Raw genomic sequence first — 18,668 nt, forward strand, 5'->3', positions numbered from 1 at the left:
GCAGCTATGAATAATTGCTTATAGGGGAAGGTAATATTAAGAAAGCATTTAAGGCCATATTTTCAAAAGTGCTCAGCACCCATAATCCATGCCCCATGACTCTTTCTTGACACAGTCAACCCATCTGCTCCCAACAGGCTTTTACAGTAGAATTAAGTTAACTATTGCCTACACAGACATGTGAAACATTATCTTGCCCCTCTTATTCTCTGCCACAAGTGTAAAACAATCATAAAACCCGTCCTGAAAGAAGAATTTCAGAGCAGGCCATCAATTTCAATTTAATTTAATCACAAGAAGGCTCATAAAAGACATTGCATACTTTCTCCAGGCATAATTGCTTCCACACTGCAGTCCACCAGGATACCAAGTTTGATATATATAGTCAGGAATGTAACTTTTTTCCTTGTTTAATTTTTAAAACCAACATTCAAACACTGAAATGTGAGGGGAGAAATACCTGCTTGTAAAGTCCATTTGTAATCTGGAATAAAAATACTACAGACCCTGCCTTTATTACAAAAATACACAGCTCTGCTGAGACCGACTTCTTAGTCTTTGGAGACAGTATATACCAGGGAAAATATTCAAAAGTCCCTAAATCCCTAAAAAAGTCACTTAGGAGCCTTTGTCTTACTGAAAGTCAATGGGACTTAGGTGCTTTTGAACATTTAACCACTCCCCTTAAGCAACGATATGATCTTGAGTCTCCTTTTTGCTCTGGGTAATTTATTTTCAAATACTCAGTGAACGGGGACCAAATTTGGTCACAATCTGCAGCACGCCCACTTGCTGGATAGCAAGTCTTTCCCCTTAGAAGAACTCCCAATATACACTGCATTGTTTCACTGTTGATGGTTGTAAAGTAAGGCTACATTTTTGAAGCAAATGGACTAGCTGCACAAAACATTTTTCATATCATATTGAGATAGGACAAGTAAACTAGCAAATACCCATTGGGCTTGGGGGGGGGTAGGCTGGATATGGGCCAGCTTTACATTAGTGACAAATTTCACAATTATTATTCCAGCATGTGGACAAGCTCATCATTTGGTTTGTATTGTTAGCAGACTTACGGCCTTGGAGGAATGTTGTAAAAGGAGAGGTTACTCACCTTGTGCAGTAGCTGGAGTTCTTTGAGATGTGCCCCCCATGGGTGTTCCACTTCAGGTGCACATGCACCCCCACCTGCCTTTGACAGGAGATTTTTGGTAGCAGTGCCTCTTCAGCCATGCACCCTACACATCCTCATGCCCCATATCAAGAATATAGAAGGCTACGTGGGCAACCCCCCCCCCTCAGTTCCTTCTTATCTGCCTGTAGCCAGAAATGGAGCATCGAGCAGGCTTCACTTCACTTCTGTTTCGCCATAGTTTAGTTGGAGGTTTGTTGCTCTTTCCCCATTTGAGTTTTTTTTCCTGGACTTTTCATGTCTGTTTTACATTTTAATAACTCAGTTTTTACAGCAGAATGCAGCCAAACCCATTTTTCAGTTTCCCACTTTAAGCTAGTTTATTGAGCCAGAGGCTGTTTCCATGCCTGCTTTATTGTGACTATTCTTGTTGAGGCCTGACCAATAAAGAGGCTGTTCATTCTGAGAACTTTTTTTTTAATCCAGTGGTGGTTGAAATGCCTTCTCAAAGCTTTGCTTCACATTCTCCTTACATTGATAGCATGAAATATTGTGTATTTGTATAATAGCTTATTTGTGAAGTGAAAAACCAGTTTTACACAATTCATTTTGGTTTGGAATAAATTCATGATTGGTAAGATTGAACTAGTGCCCATTTCCTGCAGATTAGTGGTGCTAAATTGTCTAGTAGCAGCATATGAATATGACATAACTGAGATGTATTTTATGCAAAATGGCTCATGTGAGTTCTCACTGGAAAGGTTATGATTTAGTGAATGCAATTATCCAATTTGTATGCCTGTATCATTTCTGTATCTGAAGTTAGGAATATTGACTATGTTTCTGTATTTCAACTATGCTACTTTGGGTGACACCCACTGCTAACACTTCTGGTACAACATGGAAAAGCCAGACAGCGCGGATGGCCCATCAGCAACAACAATGGACTGTGAAAAGCTTGGCCTTCCTGTGGATGCTCCATACTGCCCCTGACTCATGGATGCTGTGATCCTACAGAGTCAGGTGGTCTTGTGATCTGATACTAAAACATACCTGGGACTTCTTGTAACTTTCCACTGTAAGGGGGTCAAGTTTGGGAAACAAAGGATTCCCGCCTTATGTAAATCCTATTTAAGGGTGGGGAGGAAGGCAAACAGGACTCCTCCTCTCCATGGCCTGTCTGCCCAAGAAGAAAAACTGCAAAAGGGAAGGCAAAGTGGGAGTCCAGACTGAGACAGGGGTCCAGTCTGAAAAGGAATATAACTGGAACTCTGAACCACAGAAACTTTGGAAACTGCCTGCAACAATATCTAGGGTGAGAAATACTATTTGTAACCAATTTCTTTAGTGAAACTAGCTTAGTTTGCGTGTTTGATTTCATTTGTTAGTAATCTGCTTTGTTCTGTTACCCCTTTTACCACTTAAAATCTGCCTTTCATAATTAATAAAATTTGTTAATTATTGATCCATTTCTGTAATTTCTAGCTGGGGGGAGGGGCAAGAAGTGTGCACACCTGTCCCCACATTGAGGGAGGGAGCAAATTTCATAATATGTCTTTGGGTCTGCCCTCCAAGGGAGGTGGACATCTGAGTGCTGGAGCAAGTCCCTTAAACTCAGTCTTTCCAGAGCTGATCTGCAGCTGGGTATGGCCCAGCCTGTGTGTGTTAGAGGAGGTTTTAAGAGCCAGGCTCAGCAAGGGGGCCCATGCTGGTAGAACTGGTAGACTCAGTGGTATCTCAGCACATCAGGTGGCTTCCCAAAGGGTCCAACCCGTCAGTGGCGTAGTCGGGCAGGATAGTGTGCACTGCTTACTGCCCTGAAACACTGGTGGTGATTTTAAATGAGTTTTAAGTGTGGTGACTAGAGAACAGACAAAGTGGTTATTGGTTTGTTATTTTCTGTTTGCTTATTTCAGGCAAGAGAAGTAGGAACAGAAAAGTATGAAAATGAGTGAAAGTGAATCTACCAAGAAGTTGGAGCTGCAGGTAGAGGAAAATGAAAAAATATAACAGAGACAGCTAGAATTGAAGCAGATGGAAATTGATGAGCAGAAAGCAGCTCATGAGAGAGCCATGGAACTGAGACAGCCAGAGGCTGACAAAGAAACAGAAGTCCAGAAGCAAGCCCTGGAATTGAAAGACAAAGAAATTGAGGCCCAGAAGCAAGCCATGGAACTGAGACACAAAGAAATGAAGCATGACCTGGCTGTAATGGAGTGGAGGAGACAGAACCCCACACCAGGGACTCCACCTCTCCAAAAATCCACAAGTGGGAGCAGTTGTATCCACCATAAAATGAATCTGGTGACATTGCTGAATATTTCATCACCTTTGAGGGACTGTGTATGCTCCAAGCGATTTCTGATGATCAAAACATGACCACTTTAGTGCAAAATTGACTGGGAGAGCTCTGGACATACTCAATAAGATGCTCATGGGTGGTGCTTCCATTATGGTAAATTTAAGGATTTGGTTTTGAAACAGTTTCAGATTGCACCTGAAATTTATAGAGTAACATTTAGAAGCCTTAAGAGAGGGGCTGGATTAAGTACTGTGGTTTATGTGAACCAAATGAGAGATTTACTGGATAAGTGGGTGAGGAGAAAAGATATTACAAGCTTTGAAGGAACGTGTGATTTGATTGCTCAGGAACAGTTCCTGAATATGTCTAGTGATGATCTAAAACAGTATTTATGGGATAAGAAGGTGGAAACAGTCGATGAACTTGCAATTTTTGCAGATAAATTTGAGCAATCTCAAGCACCTAGTAGGAATAAAGCACAGGCAGAGGGTTTTAAGTTTGGTGAGAAGCAAAGACCCTGTTTTAACCCTGGGAAGAAGGAGGGTGGAGGGAGGCTGGACACTCACCTCCCCAAGTTCACTCCTCCAGTTGTGCCAAATCTCTTGTGAAAGCAGTGGAGCCCAGAAGGTGCTATCATTGTAATTCCACAATGCCCTGTGCTGAGTGGGAACTGGCAGCAGGCAAGTCATGGAAATGCTGTGACCCAGAACACAGACACACCTCAGGCAATTGCCACTTATCACACAGGATTTGTAAAGGTTGCCACGCACAGCCAGGCAGTAAGCACATGAAGGCTGTCAGAGTAAATGGCAAGGAGCTCCCTGCGTGGAGAGATACTGGTGCAGAAATCTCTGTGGTCAGGAGAGAGACCTGGTTCAGGAGACAGACATACTGCCAGGACAGATGGCAGAGCTTCTGTTAGTAGGGGTCACAAAATCATAGAATCATAGGGTTGGAAGGGACTTCAGGAGGTCATCTAGTCCAAGCCCCTGCTCAAAGCAGGACCAATCCCCAATTTTGCCCCAGATCCCTAAATGGCCCCCTCAAGGACTTAACTCACAACCCTGGGTTTAGCAGGCCAATGCTCAAACCACTGAGATATCCCTCCCCCCAAATCCTTATACCTTTGGCTAAAGTGCACATGGAAGCTGGGGATTTGCAAGCTGAGTTAACCAAGGCTGCAGTTTCTCATAACCCAACACAAATTATTTTGGGTAACGACTTTTTCAATGTGGCTCAGGCTGTCCAGGGGTCTGTCAGCAGTGAGGAGAAATCTTGTGCTGGAACCCCGTGGGAAGGAGCAAAGCTACAGAAACTGCTGAGGAAATGAGTCTCTTTAATTCCTCTACTGCCCTGCAAATCAAGTTGCCACAAGGGGTGGGGGTGGGTAGAACCAGCTCCAGTGCAGTGACTGTTCCCTCAGGGGATAGGAGTGTTTTGCCTGATGGTAGGGAGACTGTCCAGATTGCTAGCTGCCAGGAAGTTGCAGTTAAGCAAGAGAAAAATCCTGCTCTAGGATGCATATGGAGATGTGTCCTGGAGGAAGCCTTAGAGGGGGAAGATACGATCCAAGAAACCGCTGCAAGGGGTGAAGATTCCATGGGCTCTGTAACTGGAGGCCAGCCCAATTCCAAGACAGAGGAGGGTACAGGGCTTGCCAATGAAGGGCCTGTCATGGCTGCTAGCTGTGAGCTCACAGCTCAACAGGGGACAGATTGCTCTCCAGGGAGCACAGGGTGTGTGCCTTGGCGGGGGGGGGGGGCCCAGAGAAAGAGGTTCAGAAGGAATGTGGGGGGAGTACAGGAGTGTCTCCCCACTCATTGCAGAGAAGGGTTTGCCCAGAGGAAATTTGCTGGATCTGCATCTGTAATCCCAGGCACCTCATCTGTGGCTCAAGTTTTAAGGGGGAACTGTGTATCTGACCTTTCTGAGGGGAGCAGCCATACAGCTGACCTCGTGGGAACAGCGAGAGGTGATGGAGGGCACCCCAATCCAGGACCCACTTTTTCAAAATATTTTTCTTGCTGTACTTGTGAAAACTGACTCTTTAAGGCGGCAGGGGAGGGGGAGGAGGAGGGAGGGTTCTTCCAAGCATTTTGATGTCTGTGAACATGCTAATGATCCATCTGATGAAGGGGTGGAGACAGCCACTTCCTGGGCAGGTAAACCCCTCCCCACAGCTAAGCATCAGACAGTGAGTGATGGGGATGAACACCACATGGGTTTAACCCTAGGGAGGAAATGCAACTCCACAGGGAGTGGGCCAGTAACATACAAGGTCTCCTTACACTCTTTCCTTGTCAAAACCCCCAACACATACCCAAAGAAAACCTCTACAGAGAGGATGAGAAATACAATAAATGCTGAACAAACTGATCTGTTTAGAGAGAAGGCGTGGTATGATAATCATACTTGGAAGCACCTCTCTGTCATGAATGTGCTGGTAACTTTATGTCTCTTACTACACACACTGTGGGTTAAGACAAAGAATTTGATACTGGTGGTAAATACTTTAAAAATGTGTAAGATCCATGATTTTTGGAAAAATCTTTGGTACAGACTAGGAGTGGTAACAAGAAAGTCCTATGAGAATACTGCTTCTCAGCTAGTACCTGTGGACAGGCTTAGAGCTTGGCATAGTGGAGAAAACATAACTGATCTAGACTGCTGTGAGGAAGGGGAAACCGAGGCACACCGCCTCATGGCATTGGTGGCTAAATGCCAAGACACCTAGACTTTAAAAAATATTGACATCTGCATTATGTACACAATGCTACACACCAAAATATTTTCTGGCAACCTAGGAACAGAAACCCAGAACTTTCCAAAAACACCTATAAATGACATTACAGCAAATCCCTGAAGCTGAGTCTTCCCAGAGCTGATCTGCAGCTGGGTGTGGCCCTGCCTGTGTGTGTGTGTGTGTGTGTGTTAGAGGAGGTTTTAAGAGCCTGGCTTAGCAGGACACGTTAAAGGGGGCCTATGCTGACAGAACAGGTAGACTCAGTGGTATCTCAGCACATCAGGTGGCTTCCCAAGGGGTCCAACCCGTCACAGTTGTCATGATGAAGAGACAGATGACTGTACATTTAGGGCTAGTCACAGCATGGGGATGTTTTGCTGGAGCTCTCAGTTGAGGCATAAGTCTGATTTCCTCCCTTCAGCTATACACAGTGGTCCCCTGGGTGTCATTTGCTTATCTGTAAAGTTTTACATTATTGCAAAGAGACCTAGTAGGATGGACTCTAGGGGCTTCTTTCTGAAATCTTTATCACTAATTTCATGCAAAAAGCCAAAAAACAAGCAATGTGTCTCCTGTCCAAATATTGGTAGCAACCAGAAAGATGTACATGTTCTGACAGCTTCACTAAAGCCCTCCCTCCTGCTGTAACTGAGATTACCCTCCCATCCTGATGGCAGCCTTACTCCACCCACTGTAGGGGAAACAGCAATAATGTGAAGTGATGCCAAATCTGTCTGTTGAATGCAGAACTAAAGAGTCTGAATGAGACAGGCCATCTGTTAATGGGAAGTAGAGTGAAAATCACATGATCCCATGAGCTGCACTATGCAGTAGGCTGATACAAACTTCAAACCTGCATTTGGAAGGTCTTTCAAACATGTTTTACAGAAGCCAGTCTTAAAATCAAAATGAATGTTTTCTACAGAGTTCAATGAATAATTGTTTTCATAATTGTCTGTAAGCAACACATATGTCCAAGGGCGTTCCAGCTCCTGTGCTTCTTAAATTTTAGATACCCTTTTTTAAATTTGTTTATTTTTTCCATTTGCCTTTAAGTTCTCCACTAGGGGAGGTGGCTTTTTAGTTCTATAGGACACACTTCCTCTGATGCGGGTCCCTTTGATGACAACGATATGTGGCAACAGAGGAGGTTTGCGGATCATCAGTGTTGTCCCTTCAGGGCTATAGGCTCGCAGCTGTAGTTTGTCTGCCAAGTGAGCTGTTATTGCAACCCAACCTGCACAGATATTAGAACAGAATCCAGTTAGTTACAACCTCTTTCAAACAAAATGGGAATCAACCATATGAAATGTAAAAAATGGAAAGGGACACCAATTTAAATAAGTCAAAGGGTTTGATTTGCACACAGATTCAGCATCCCATTTAGATGAAGAATGGAAGATACTGGGTGCCGAGCACTTTTGAACATCTACCCCCAAAGTAGAGAATAACTGTTCATAATGACATACAAGGCAGCAGGCATTTTGGTCGACACTGTGTCACCTTTCCTAGTCAGAAGACCTTTGCAAGTCACATGATGCACCCATTATAAAATTACAACCAAGAACAAGGGTGCACGGCAGAAGTGGATTCCCTGCATGTGGAGGAGGAAATGCAGAATTACCAGCAGAGGACAACTTTATGTCAGCCACTGCCTCACGGGTGCCAATTCCTTCCAGCGTAATTTCCTGAGGAATAAGCGGTGGGAATTCTTTCATTCGCTCTTCACCCCCCATGGGAACCTAACAATAAAATACAGGAGAAAGGGTTTAAAAGCTAACAAGAAAGACATCTTTAAACTTCTCAAGTTACAGAACAAGTTACAAAGTGAAATGCAGCAACTTAACTCTTTCAATTCTAACTGACTCAAACGCTGGAGAAATTTAAAGAGTATCTGCTCTCGCACAACACTTCTATTAAAAATGGCTTTTGTACAGTTAAGGGACAGTTTGTTGAAACAAATGTCAAGGTGACACAGATTTCACTTAGATATCAAACGAACGTGCCTCAGAGATGCGACAAAGTAGCTATTACAGTATCAGAGATTGTCCTATTTGGGTAAGTGTCAGGATTCAGTTCCAAGCTAGTTCAATGAAATAGTCGAAGTTACTAATTACTACAAAAGAACAAAAACGTATGTCTATTGGTCAATCTCTGAAACATTTATTTTTGTAAATGGCGCAATAATTCATGAAGTGAATTCAGCATGAGCAGTGAGTTGCACTGTTGCTTTGCAAGTGAAGATCAATACCAGAAGAGACAGCTTAAAACTGCTTCAGATAGTGGAAAATGTACCATGTAGTATGGGGATCCTGAATATTTACTATAGAAAGAGTGTTTCAGTTTTAGTGGTATTGCCAAGGAAACAAGTTAAAAAACATCGAGATACGCATACATATACACAGAGGCCCTGCTTACAGGAAGACAAAAATATACATTTTAAAAACATGATAGCTAACACATTTTAAAATCCTAGTGTTGAAATGGCAAGGCTATAGTATTAACACATTAGCTGGTTGAGGCAAATCAGGGGGAAGTGGAGAAGGGGGCAACACAGACTTTTAACTTAATCAGCTAATATATGTTAACGTATACACAGCTTGTCTATGCTAGACTTCTGAATGTTTTACACAGCACATTAACCAATGTGCCAACTCCACACCTTTCTAGATAAAGCCTAAATCATGAGAGTATTGCTTTTTAAAAAAACAAATATTTCTATGCCATGCATCAGAATGTATTTTAGTCTAAAAGCACTTCAAATTACACTATCAAACAAGATATAGAAAATAAAATGTAAATATATTAAAAAACATGTAAGTCTTGCTACAGAAGGGCTATGGAACTAGGTGTCAATTTGAAATCTTTGAAGAACAAAGCTACAAGTAATGTCTCAGTAATCTAGTCCATCCCCAGGACAATTCCATACAATGTTTTTTTCTGATCTCTCCCCTATCTAGGTTCAGAAGTCCCAAATGATGGGATTTACATCACTTCCAGGTACAGTATTTCTATTTCTTAATTCCACCTTGTTGCTCCTATTTGTAGTCCCTGACCCCTCTGCGTTTTATATTTCTCTCCCTTTGTGTTTTGCCAATTTATATCTTTCCATAGCAGACATTCAGTTTTTGTTGCTTGTCTCTGAACTCCTGCCTGAGTAGCTCCAATTTGTCCATGTTTTTCTGGCATCAGTGCACCTAGCTCAGAACACAGTATTCCAGATGTTGCCTCATGAGCGCTGTAGAAAGAGCGGCTTTCTCCCTGAGCCAGAATATGATGCCTTGGCAAGTATAAGCCTAAACCTCACCAGTCATTTTTTAACTTTAATGAAGACTGCTCAGTAGTAATTTGTGTGCTTCTGAAAAAAAAAAAAAAAGTTATATCCCTACCTCCAAGACTGTCTGTCTAATGTACGAATATGGTCCCTTGTACACAAGCAGAGCAGGGAATGTGACCCAGGTCTCCCAAAGCCCCAGACTAAAGTCCTAAGCTCTGCCCATGCCATGTTCCTCTGTCCATGCACAGAGGGAGTTCTCTTGATGAATTAGTTTAATTCTAAACAGGACAAATGTGTGTTGTGACTAGCATTAAGATTTTCATTCTTGTATCTGTTTCCCACAGTCAGGGGAGGAATAATGCATATACTCTTTTATTTGGTTTTCCCAGAAAGGGGAAGAATCACTGACAAGACAATGCATAGAGTTCTAGCATGGACTTAACAAAGCCTCTGTTGAGTCAAGCATAGGGAAACCAGTAACAGATGCCTGCTGAGCTACAAAAGAGATCACATGACCTTACTCCTTACACATACCGGAACACGGTATAGAAGGTGTCAAGCTGCCCTCTTACCTTCAGTAATGTTTTTCCAGCATGCTTCTGATAGATGCCATCTGCTTTCTCCAGGGTAGTAACATGGACTGGCAACAGGTTAGAAGCCACAACAGAAAACCAGGAGGATTTTGCTCCCTAAAATTAATGAGAGGTGATTGTTAAACACACTCAATGCTGTAAAGATATTTACAAGTTACTGTCCACCCTTCCCACACCTTCTGTTTAAAAGCAGTTCCATTACACGCTTCTCTCTCACCTAGATAGGCAGGGTCTTAGTCTTTGAAATGCATCTGTATTGTTTCTATGATAAACAATGACTTCTCTCCAAATAATGGAGTGAGCGTCCAATACAAAAATACAACAGCTGTGCCACCTCAAAGCTTCTAGTCCTAAAGCAAGCCCTGAACCTTCCTGATTCTAGAACTTCTGCAATCACGCACAATACTTCCATGCTACATTAATACAAATACAGTGCACTCACATTTATCTGAATGGCTTGGATAAGGTTTCTAACCATCAGAGGAGTGAAGTTCTGGAACAGCCTTCCAAGGGAAGCAGTGGGGGCAAAAGACATATCTGGCTTCAAGACTAAGCTTGATAAGTTTATGGAGGAGATGATATGATCGGATAGCCTAATTTTGGCAATTAACTGATCTTCGACTATTTGTGGTAGATAAGCCCAATGGCCTGTGATGGGATATTAGATGGGGTGGGATCTGAGTTACTACAGAGAATTCTTTCCTGGGTGTCTCGCTGGTGAGTCTTGACCACATGCTCATGGTTTAGTTGATCGCCATATTTGGGGTCGGGAAGGAATTTTCCTCCAGGGCAGACTGGCAGAGGCCCTGTGGGTTTTTCGCCTTTCTCTGCAGAGTGGGGCATGGGTCAGTTGCTGGAGGATTCTCTGCACCTTGAAGTCTTTAAACCACGATTTGAGGACTTCAATAGCTCAGACATAAGTTAGGGGTTTGTTACAGGAGTTGGTGGGTGAGATTCCCTGGCCTGTGTTGTGCAGGAGGTCAGACTAGACAATCATAATGGTCCCTTCTCACCTTAAAGTCTATGATTCTAACTATGTGTTCAGATAAATGGAAGTGCTATTAACTAACATATGGCTACATGGGGGACACACTGTGGATATGGATAACTAGGATTTTCAGAGAAAAGGAATTTGGATAATTGGAATGGCACTTAAATAAACAAACAAACAAAAACAAAACAATCCTCCACTCAGGTCATGCAAATAAAATGATAGTCAAATGTTACAGAATGTGTATCTTTACACTAGCTTAGTTCACAATACTGAAAGTACTGCCAATGTGAACAAAACTGGCAGGCTAATTTCTGGATGGTGTGACAGACTTCTCCTGCCCAGCTGATCCTCTCAGACCATTTCCCAGACCCCTCTTGTTTACCAGACTCTGCTTTGGGGTACCTAGAATTCTACAAAGACTAAATAAGATGCAATTTCTTCCCTGCTTCCCTGTGACCATTGTATATGAAACGAATCTGACTACAGGTGTAAGAACCAGATTTAAATATAAATATATATATACACACACACACACACACTTCTAAATAATAATACCTCCATATCAAATTTAAGCATGAAAATTACCAAAATGAATTGTACATCCAAACTGCAGTGGAAAAAGAGGATTACATCAAATCCAAACCAAGGAATCTAGTCTCCTGCTGATACATGCATACAACTCTCCCCACAAGCCCAGCGCTACACTACACACTTTTGCCAGCACAGATATGTTGATCAAGGGTGTAAAGATTTGTGATTGACATAGCTGTGCTGGCAAAAGCCCCTAGCGCAGATGCACTTATACCAGCAAAACTGAGCCTTTACCAAAATAGTTTATTTCACTCGGGGTGCAGATGGTGGGTCCTAGAATAGGCTATATCAGCAAAAATTCAGTTTTGCCTGTATATGCCACACCCACACAAGGAGCGCTTTGCCTGGATAGTATACTGGTATAGTTATACAGGCAAAGCGCTCTAGTGTAGACCTTGCCTAAGGCTGTTGAGGAGGGGTTGGCTGAGGTGGATCTATTTATGGGCAGTTCTTGGTGGGTTTTTTTATTCTTTATTTATGTGATAGGTATGCAGAGCACTGGATGGGCATCGACAGCTGCATTTTAGAAATGGAATAAATAAAACTTTCATTAATAATGCAAGTGTAGAAAGGGGAGAATGGACCCCAGACACATACACCCATCTGCTCTGCCCTTTACTATTAGATATATCTTTAAACCTGGAGGAAACACTAATCAAATTTATTTCTACAATAACTTTTGAAAAAGCTCACTCCTTGCCCTATTCTAATAGCCTCTCTTTTCAAAATGAAGCAAAGCATCACTAAGGGGAATTAGCACAAGTATTTAACATGACTGAACCACCATCTAACAGAAATAACTTTAAGGGAAATCATCCCAGTAACAATCACACGTCTATATGAAGGAGGTTTTACCTAGAACTGCTGTGAGTGAAAAGGATTAGCAAAGGACAGTATTTTTCCAGTTTATTTTTTCTACTTTGTTCATTGAATAGTGTTTGGTGTCATCATCTTTCCCTTCTCCCTTGATTAAACAATTCTTATAAATGTCGAAGGAAAAGCAGAAATGCCCTTAATCAATTTCCCTACCTATGTAGCTCTTTCATGTAACCACTGGACAGTGTCCCTTTAAAGTTGATTCATTTTGGCTACATGCTAGCACTGTTAGCCACCTTGCAAGGATTTGTACCCTTGTTCTTTTAGTGACACGTCAGTCCCAAAGCAATTCTCCGATTTCATTTAGAACAAAGCTCAGGACCTCTTTGGAGCATGCTGCAAGGTGCTCCTCTACAGTACAGAAATCTTCACTTTGGGCTATCATATGGCACAGCCTTTTTCTAAAGCATTTTTTACTTTACACAACAAGGTTTGTGTTTCATTAGTGGAAATCTTAAGCGCAGCAGCTACCAAAGAAATGGTGAAGAAAGCTACACAAACAGCCTGCTGGTGAAGGTGTTTTGTAACTTGTTATAACACTACAAAGCACAAACAAGATCTTATTCACAGAACATTACAAAATCCACTCTCCCTTACCTGCAGATAGTCTATGCGTCCCAAAGCACCTAGAAACAAAACCATTCCAGGCTTAAGTACAAAGGTCCGTGGAACAATGGCATGTGTTGGCAAGACAAGCTTTACTTCTTTCTCTGTTAGAAGATTTAAAACCTGAAAAGCAAATTGTATGACCATAACTCATTTTGGATGCCTTTACAAAAATGATGAAACCAATGCTCTTGCTTTATGGGGAAAAAGAAAGATGACCAAATATACTTGAATGGAGAACATCTGTCTCAAATGATCTCATACAGAAATTACAGACAAGTAGGACTGCATATTCAGTTCAGCCACGGCAAGAAAGTGCTCATCTTTTTTAACAATTCACACATAGTGACTTAAAGTGGCTTGTAACATGGACACTCCAAACTAACAATATGAGTCTAAGGCTTTACAGTCTAAAGAGCTCAAGCCAATTTGTCCTCTGCAATGTTCACAGAATCAGCTTACTGCTACTTTGTGTTACATCGAAGATTGTGGATGGTTCCTGCTATGCTTCCACACAAATACTATTTATTTGTGGAACAACCTGAAATGAGATTGAGATCCCCAGAGTAGAAACACATTGCATTGTGCGGAACTCTCACTGTCTCCACTCAGGAATTACTCTTTATCACTTTTATTATGAAGCCACTAATAATAATCAGCCAATTGTTTCCTGCTCTACCACAGCAGATTTTGTTAAGCTTAATATGCCAGCAGTTCAAGGTACGTTAAACAGAATTTTGGATCAATATTTCTTACAGTTAGCGTTATGGCGATTCTGGGTTCAAGGAGGCTATTTCAGGTATTAGCAAGCTTTCTGCTATAAAACTGTAAATCGTTTTAAACTGACTAAGGTTTCAGAGATCTCTTGTCCCCATCTCTACCAGCGAAAAATACTTTGAGAATAAATTCTCTGGAAATGTAACTGAGAGATTAGCTCCTCAGCATAGGTTTACGTGCAATAGAGTTCCAACTTAAAAAGCAGGAACTACTGTGTCTGATGGGCCAGGCACAGCAAGAGACTCCAGCTTAAAAAATAAACCTCTGCCTGAAATGTTTTTCCCACTATTGTTATAAGTAATGCTTATGGTGACTATAACTGAAAGGTACTTTCCGGCATACTTTGTACATTTAATGAGACTATGTGTGCAGTCAGTTTCACCTCCCCACCAACCCCGCACAGTCAGCTTCCCCGGTCTGTGTGGGTCTTTCGCACACAGGAACAGTAGAGAGAAAAAAAAAATGTTAAAAAGAGAAAAAAGTGACTAGAAAAGCACAAAATGTGGCAGTGGGATCCAGGCCCAGGTGCAGTACCCAACATTACTTTTAACTTTAAAGCACTGACTAGATTCCATATTGACAGCATCCCTTTCTCACACACTTGGAATTTTCAGCACAAACAGAACCATACTCTTATAACCATGCACCTAATCATGCCACAGCCTCGCTAACATTCAAGTGTGTACCACAGTGTGGCAACATGGTTAGGTCTTGACTCTACATTAAAAGACAGAACCGTTTTGTCAGCAACTACTATGGTGTGACTGGGTCTCTACACACTCTTTTTGTAGTGTAGATGGAGCCAACTTTAGTCTGAAAATCTTGGCAACTTTTGCAACAGTTCTGAAATAGTAGGAGCCTTCTAGACTGCAAGCTCCGCAGATAATATTCCAGAGTATTAGATAATACCTAGTGCTAAATTTGACAGTTATCGAAAACCCTTTGTTTCTGTTTCTAGAAGTTTAGGTGTTTTCTCTTGCTCCCTTATAAAACTGAACATCTTTAATAATTCATAGAGTGAACTAGCCTACTGGCAAATCTATCTACATCAGCTAACCCTCACAAAAATGTACAGAAAGCAAAGACTGAAAATTCCTGCTCCCCACCCCAAAATTGGTGCCCAGACAACCCTCCTCCTCTCCAGCCAAAAAGAACAGCATGACAAGAGGAAATTCTATCCGAACTCTGGCATGTCTCATACCTCCCCACGTTACAGGCACTCCAAGCTTAATCAAAATTAGAAATATCTATAGGAAGTTACTGAACACAAGTCCATTCACTTTCTGTGCTCATTCAATTCCTGACAGCCAGGGGCCACTGTGGTGCTGGAACTGAGAGCTGGGAGATTCTTCTGTGCTCCCAATGCTCCTGCTGCTGGCACCCTGGCAGTAATGAGGAGGCCCAGTCAGCATGACTGGATGCAGAGAGGCGAGGAGCTAGGTCAGAAACAGAAGATTCTATAACCACTAAAGCACACTTCTCCTGGAACTTGGCATATAATAATCTAGGATTTCTGAGTCTCCATGTTCCTCTGCTGTCAGCAAATAGTTGCGAGTCCTACTGGAAAAACATGTCTCATCCCCTGCTCTTGTAAATGGTGCACATAGCAGTAGTAGGGTGTCATCATCTATCAATTACTTCATTAGCTCAAGTCACAGACGTCTGTGCTGTAGCACTAAAGGTCTGAACCCTGCTGATGAACTACATGGGAACCAATAGGGTTCCACATGATAGACATTCCCGCCCCCCACCCCCCCAGTTTGATATTAAAAACCTAGGAAATTACACACAAGAACTATATTAAAAGAATGTTAAGGTTGCTAAGTCAAGTACTCAAAAATTAAGAAATGTCAGAATTTAGATTGCTCATGTAGCCTTAATTTGACTCCCCTGTACCTATGCACTGTGATGCAATATTTAATCACATGATCACATACTAGTTTTTCCACAGGACCCCTGACTCATTTAGTGCACAGGATCATCCCGGTGGTTAGGGATGATCACAGCTGTGTAGTGAAGGAAGCTGTTGTCTGTATGACCCCTGCCTCATATGTTGCAGAAGTTGGAAGGTGCATGAGGCAATGGACTACAGAAAGAGTAAGGATGGTGTCATAGCTTCGGCAGCTGAACAGCACCCTGGAGAACGGATTTTCTCCCCGTCTTGGGCACACAGGTCCTATGAGATACTGGGCAAGTCATTTAATCCAAACTTTTCACAGGGGGTCACTAAACCTGTAGGTTCATGTTCTGGGTGCCCAATGTGAGACTACTGGTGTCTGATTTCCAGGCGTGCTGAATGGTCACATCTGCAACTGTTCTCCCAACATATAAAGTGCTACAAAATACTAAGGGCATGGCTACCCTGGAAACTTCAAAGCGCTCCTGTGGCAATGCCTTGAAGTGCGGGTGTGGTCACGCGCCTGAGCGCTGGGAGAGAGCTCTCCCAGCGCTCCTGGTAATCCACCTCCACGAGGGGATTAGCTCCGAGCACTGGGAGCGTGTCTCCCAGCACTCCGAGCCTGTTTACACTAGTGCTTTAAAGTGCTCTGACTTGCTGTGCTCAGGGGGGTGATTTTTCACCCCCCTGAGCCAGCAAGTTAGAGCGCTATAAAATGTAAGTATAGCCAAGCCCTAAGTTCTCTGAAAAGTCAGGTCCTAGATATCTCAAAGTGAGGATCCCACTTAGTGTGTATTTTTCATGTTAATGTCTCTGTCTCTCAGTTCTCCCTTCTGTAAAATTAGAATAATGCCCCCCCATCATGTCACAGGGGCATTGTGAAGATTAATTTATGTTTGTTGAAGTAGTCAGATACTATAGGAGCAAGACGAAAAGGCCCATGACATAATTAATAATCCTGTCTTCAGAGCAGGATTGGTATAGTGTGCCTGGGGCCACACGTTATTCATCAAAGGTAAAATGAAAATTGAAAAGCTGCTCATTCATTGAGCACCATCCAATTTACATGCTGAATAAGGCGGGGTCCTGTGGACAGAAGTGTGATCATGTAATTAAAAAAACAGTTTATAATGCATACGCACCAGGGGACTGGATTAAGTTTACATGGGCAATCTTAAATCTAGCATTTCCAAACTTTTGAATGGTTGACTTTGCAACCCTAACACTCTTTCAATGTAGTATTTTGTGTGCCATTATTAACTAACTTCCTGAGGCCTGAATCATGATCGAGTCCCCATTGTGCTAGATGCAGTACAATTAATCATTTGTGTCTATAAAACTTACTCATATCAAACATCGTTTCAAGTGAATCCAAACCACACACATTAGCTAGGTGCTTCTACTCAATTAAAAGATATTAAGGCCAGAAGGAAGCATTGTAACCATCTATTCTGAGCTCCTCTATAAAATTCCAGCATCAAGCCCATAATTTGTGATTGAGCTAGATGTATATACTAAACTGACCAGCAGTGAAATTGATGTTAACAGTAAATCTGCAGTAGGTGTCAGAATATTTACCCTGTTGAGATGGCTGAGGCAGGAGATGCCTATCCAAGTTATTACAGTCCTGGAGCCTGACTGAAGCTGAGAGTAATAATAAGGTGTGAGCTCCTTTATACATCTCAACAGGGCAATCATTTTGAAGTCTGACTGAGGATGCTACTGAGATGAATGGGGCAGTTCACACCTCTCAAGTTTTTTGGATCAGCCAGTCTAACATTATTTGAAAGTCTATCGTCATAATTAGGCCGTGTCTCTACACAGAAGTTGAACCACTTTAATTATAGTGGTATAGTTAAAGCAGTACCAGCTGCCTAGTGTGGCTGTAGTTATCTTGGTATAAAGGTGCTTCGTCCAGTAACACTCATTCCCCTATATGTTGGGGAATAAGCTATAACAGTATAAGACTCCTTTCTATTGATATAGCTGTGTCTACACTAGGGTTTGTACTGGTTTAACTAATTTGGTAAAAAAATAATAATTATTATCCCTCTAACCAAAAGAATTCTACTGGTACAAAATATGCGGGTAGAAAGTCAAACTACTACTACTAATTTTTTTTAAAAAAAGGTTAACTTCAATTCTGTAGAAAACAGTTATATCCATTGTGACAAAGTTCCTCCTCTACCTTGGTGGGTCCTGCACTTATTGGCGGATTTGCTCGCCTCAGAGATTCACGGCAGCCCTCAGTTTGGCCACTTTTTGCTAGTAGCTCAAACTTGCCGTTCATTCGGCTAACCTCATCACTGGCCAGCATGGGGAAAAGGAAGGAGAACAATCCTCGCCGTCTCTGCTGGTCCACCCAGTGAGTCGGGGGACAGGCCAGGGACCTTCCCCTCTGGTGGGACCCACAGTCCAGGTCAACTCCTCCTGTATCCAATAGGGAGTTGGGGAGATGGGGGGAACCCGGGCCCGCCCTCTACTCCGGCTTCCAGCCAGAGGCCTGTGGATCACAGCTGTCTACAGTGTTTCGTGTAACACCTGTGTGACAGCTACAACTCCTTGGGCTACTTCCCCATGGCCTCCTCCCAACACCTTCCCACCACAGGACCTTCTTCCTAATGCCAGATAGCATTTGTACTCCTCAGTCCTCTAGCAACACGCTCTCTCACTAGTGAGGTCCTTTTTAAACCAGGTGCCCTGATTATCATAGAATCATAGAATATCAGGGTTGGAAGGGACCCCAGAAGGTCATCTAGTCCAACTCCCTGCTCGAAGCAGGACCAATTCCCAGTTAAATCATCCCAGCCAGGGCTTTGTCAAGCCTGACCTTAAAAACCTCTAAGGAAGGAGATTCTACCACCTCCCTAGGTAACGCAT

General features: G+C 42.5%; 1 protein-coding gene across 1 annotated transcript in view; it reads right to left on the reverse strand.

The window, feature by feature from the left end:
* Window positions 1-270: 270 nt before the first annotated feature.
* The window catches only part of NOA1 (nitric oxide associated 1), a gene marked incomplete at its 5' end in the record, with an annotated part of 39,827 nt that continues 21,429 nt past the window's right edge, over window positions 271-18,668 (reverse strand). The window contains 4 exons of the mRNA XM_084627354.1: window positions 271-7,414; window positions 7,802-7,919; window positions 10,027-10,143; window positions 13,106-13,237. Of these exons, the coding sequence (XP_084483480.1) occupies window positions 7,200-7,414; window positions 7,802-7,919; window positions 10,027-10,143; window positions 13,106-13,237 (582 nt within the window). The 3' untranslated portion in view covers window positions 271-7,199. The remainder of the gene's footprint in view (window positions 7,415-7,801; window positions 7,920-10,026; window positions 10,144-13,105; window positions 13,238-18,668) is intronic.

The sequence above is a fragment of the Lepidochelys olivacea genome (assembly GCF_965140295.1).
Source record: "Lepidochelys olivacea isolate rLepOli2 genome assembly, chromosome: 4".
Classification (NCBI taxonomy): domain Eukaryota; kingdom Metazoa; phylum Chordata; order Testudines; family Cheloniidae; genus Lepidochelys; species Lepidochelys olivacea.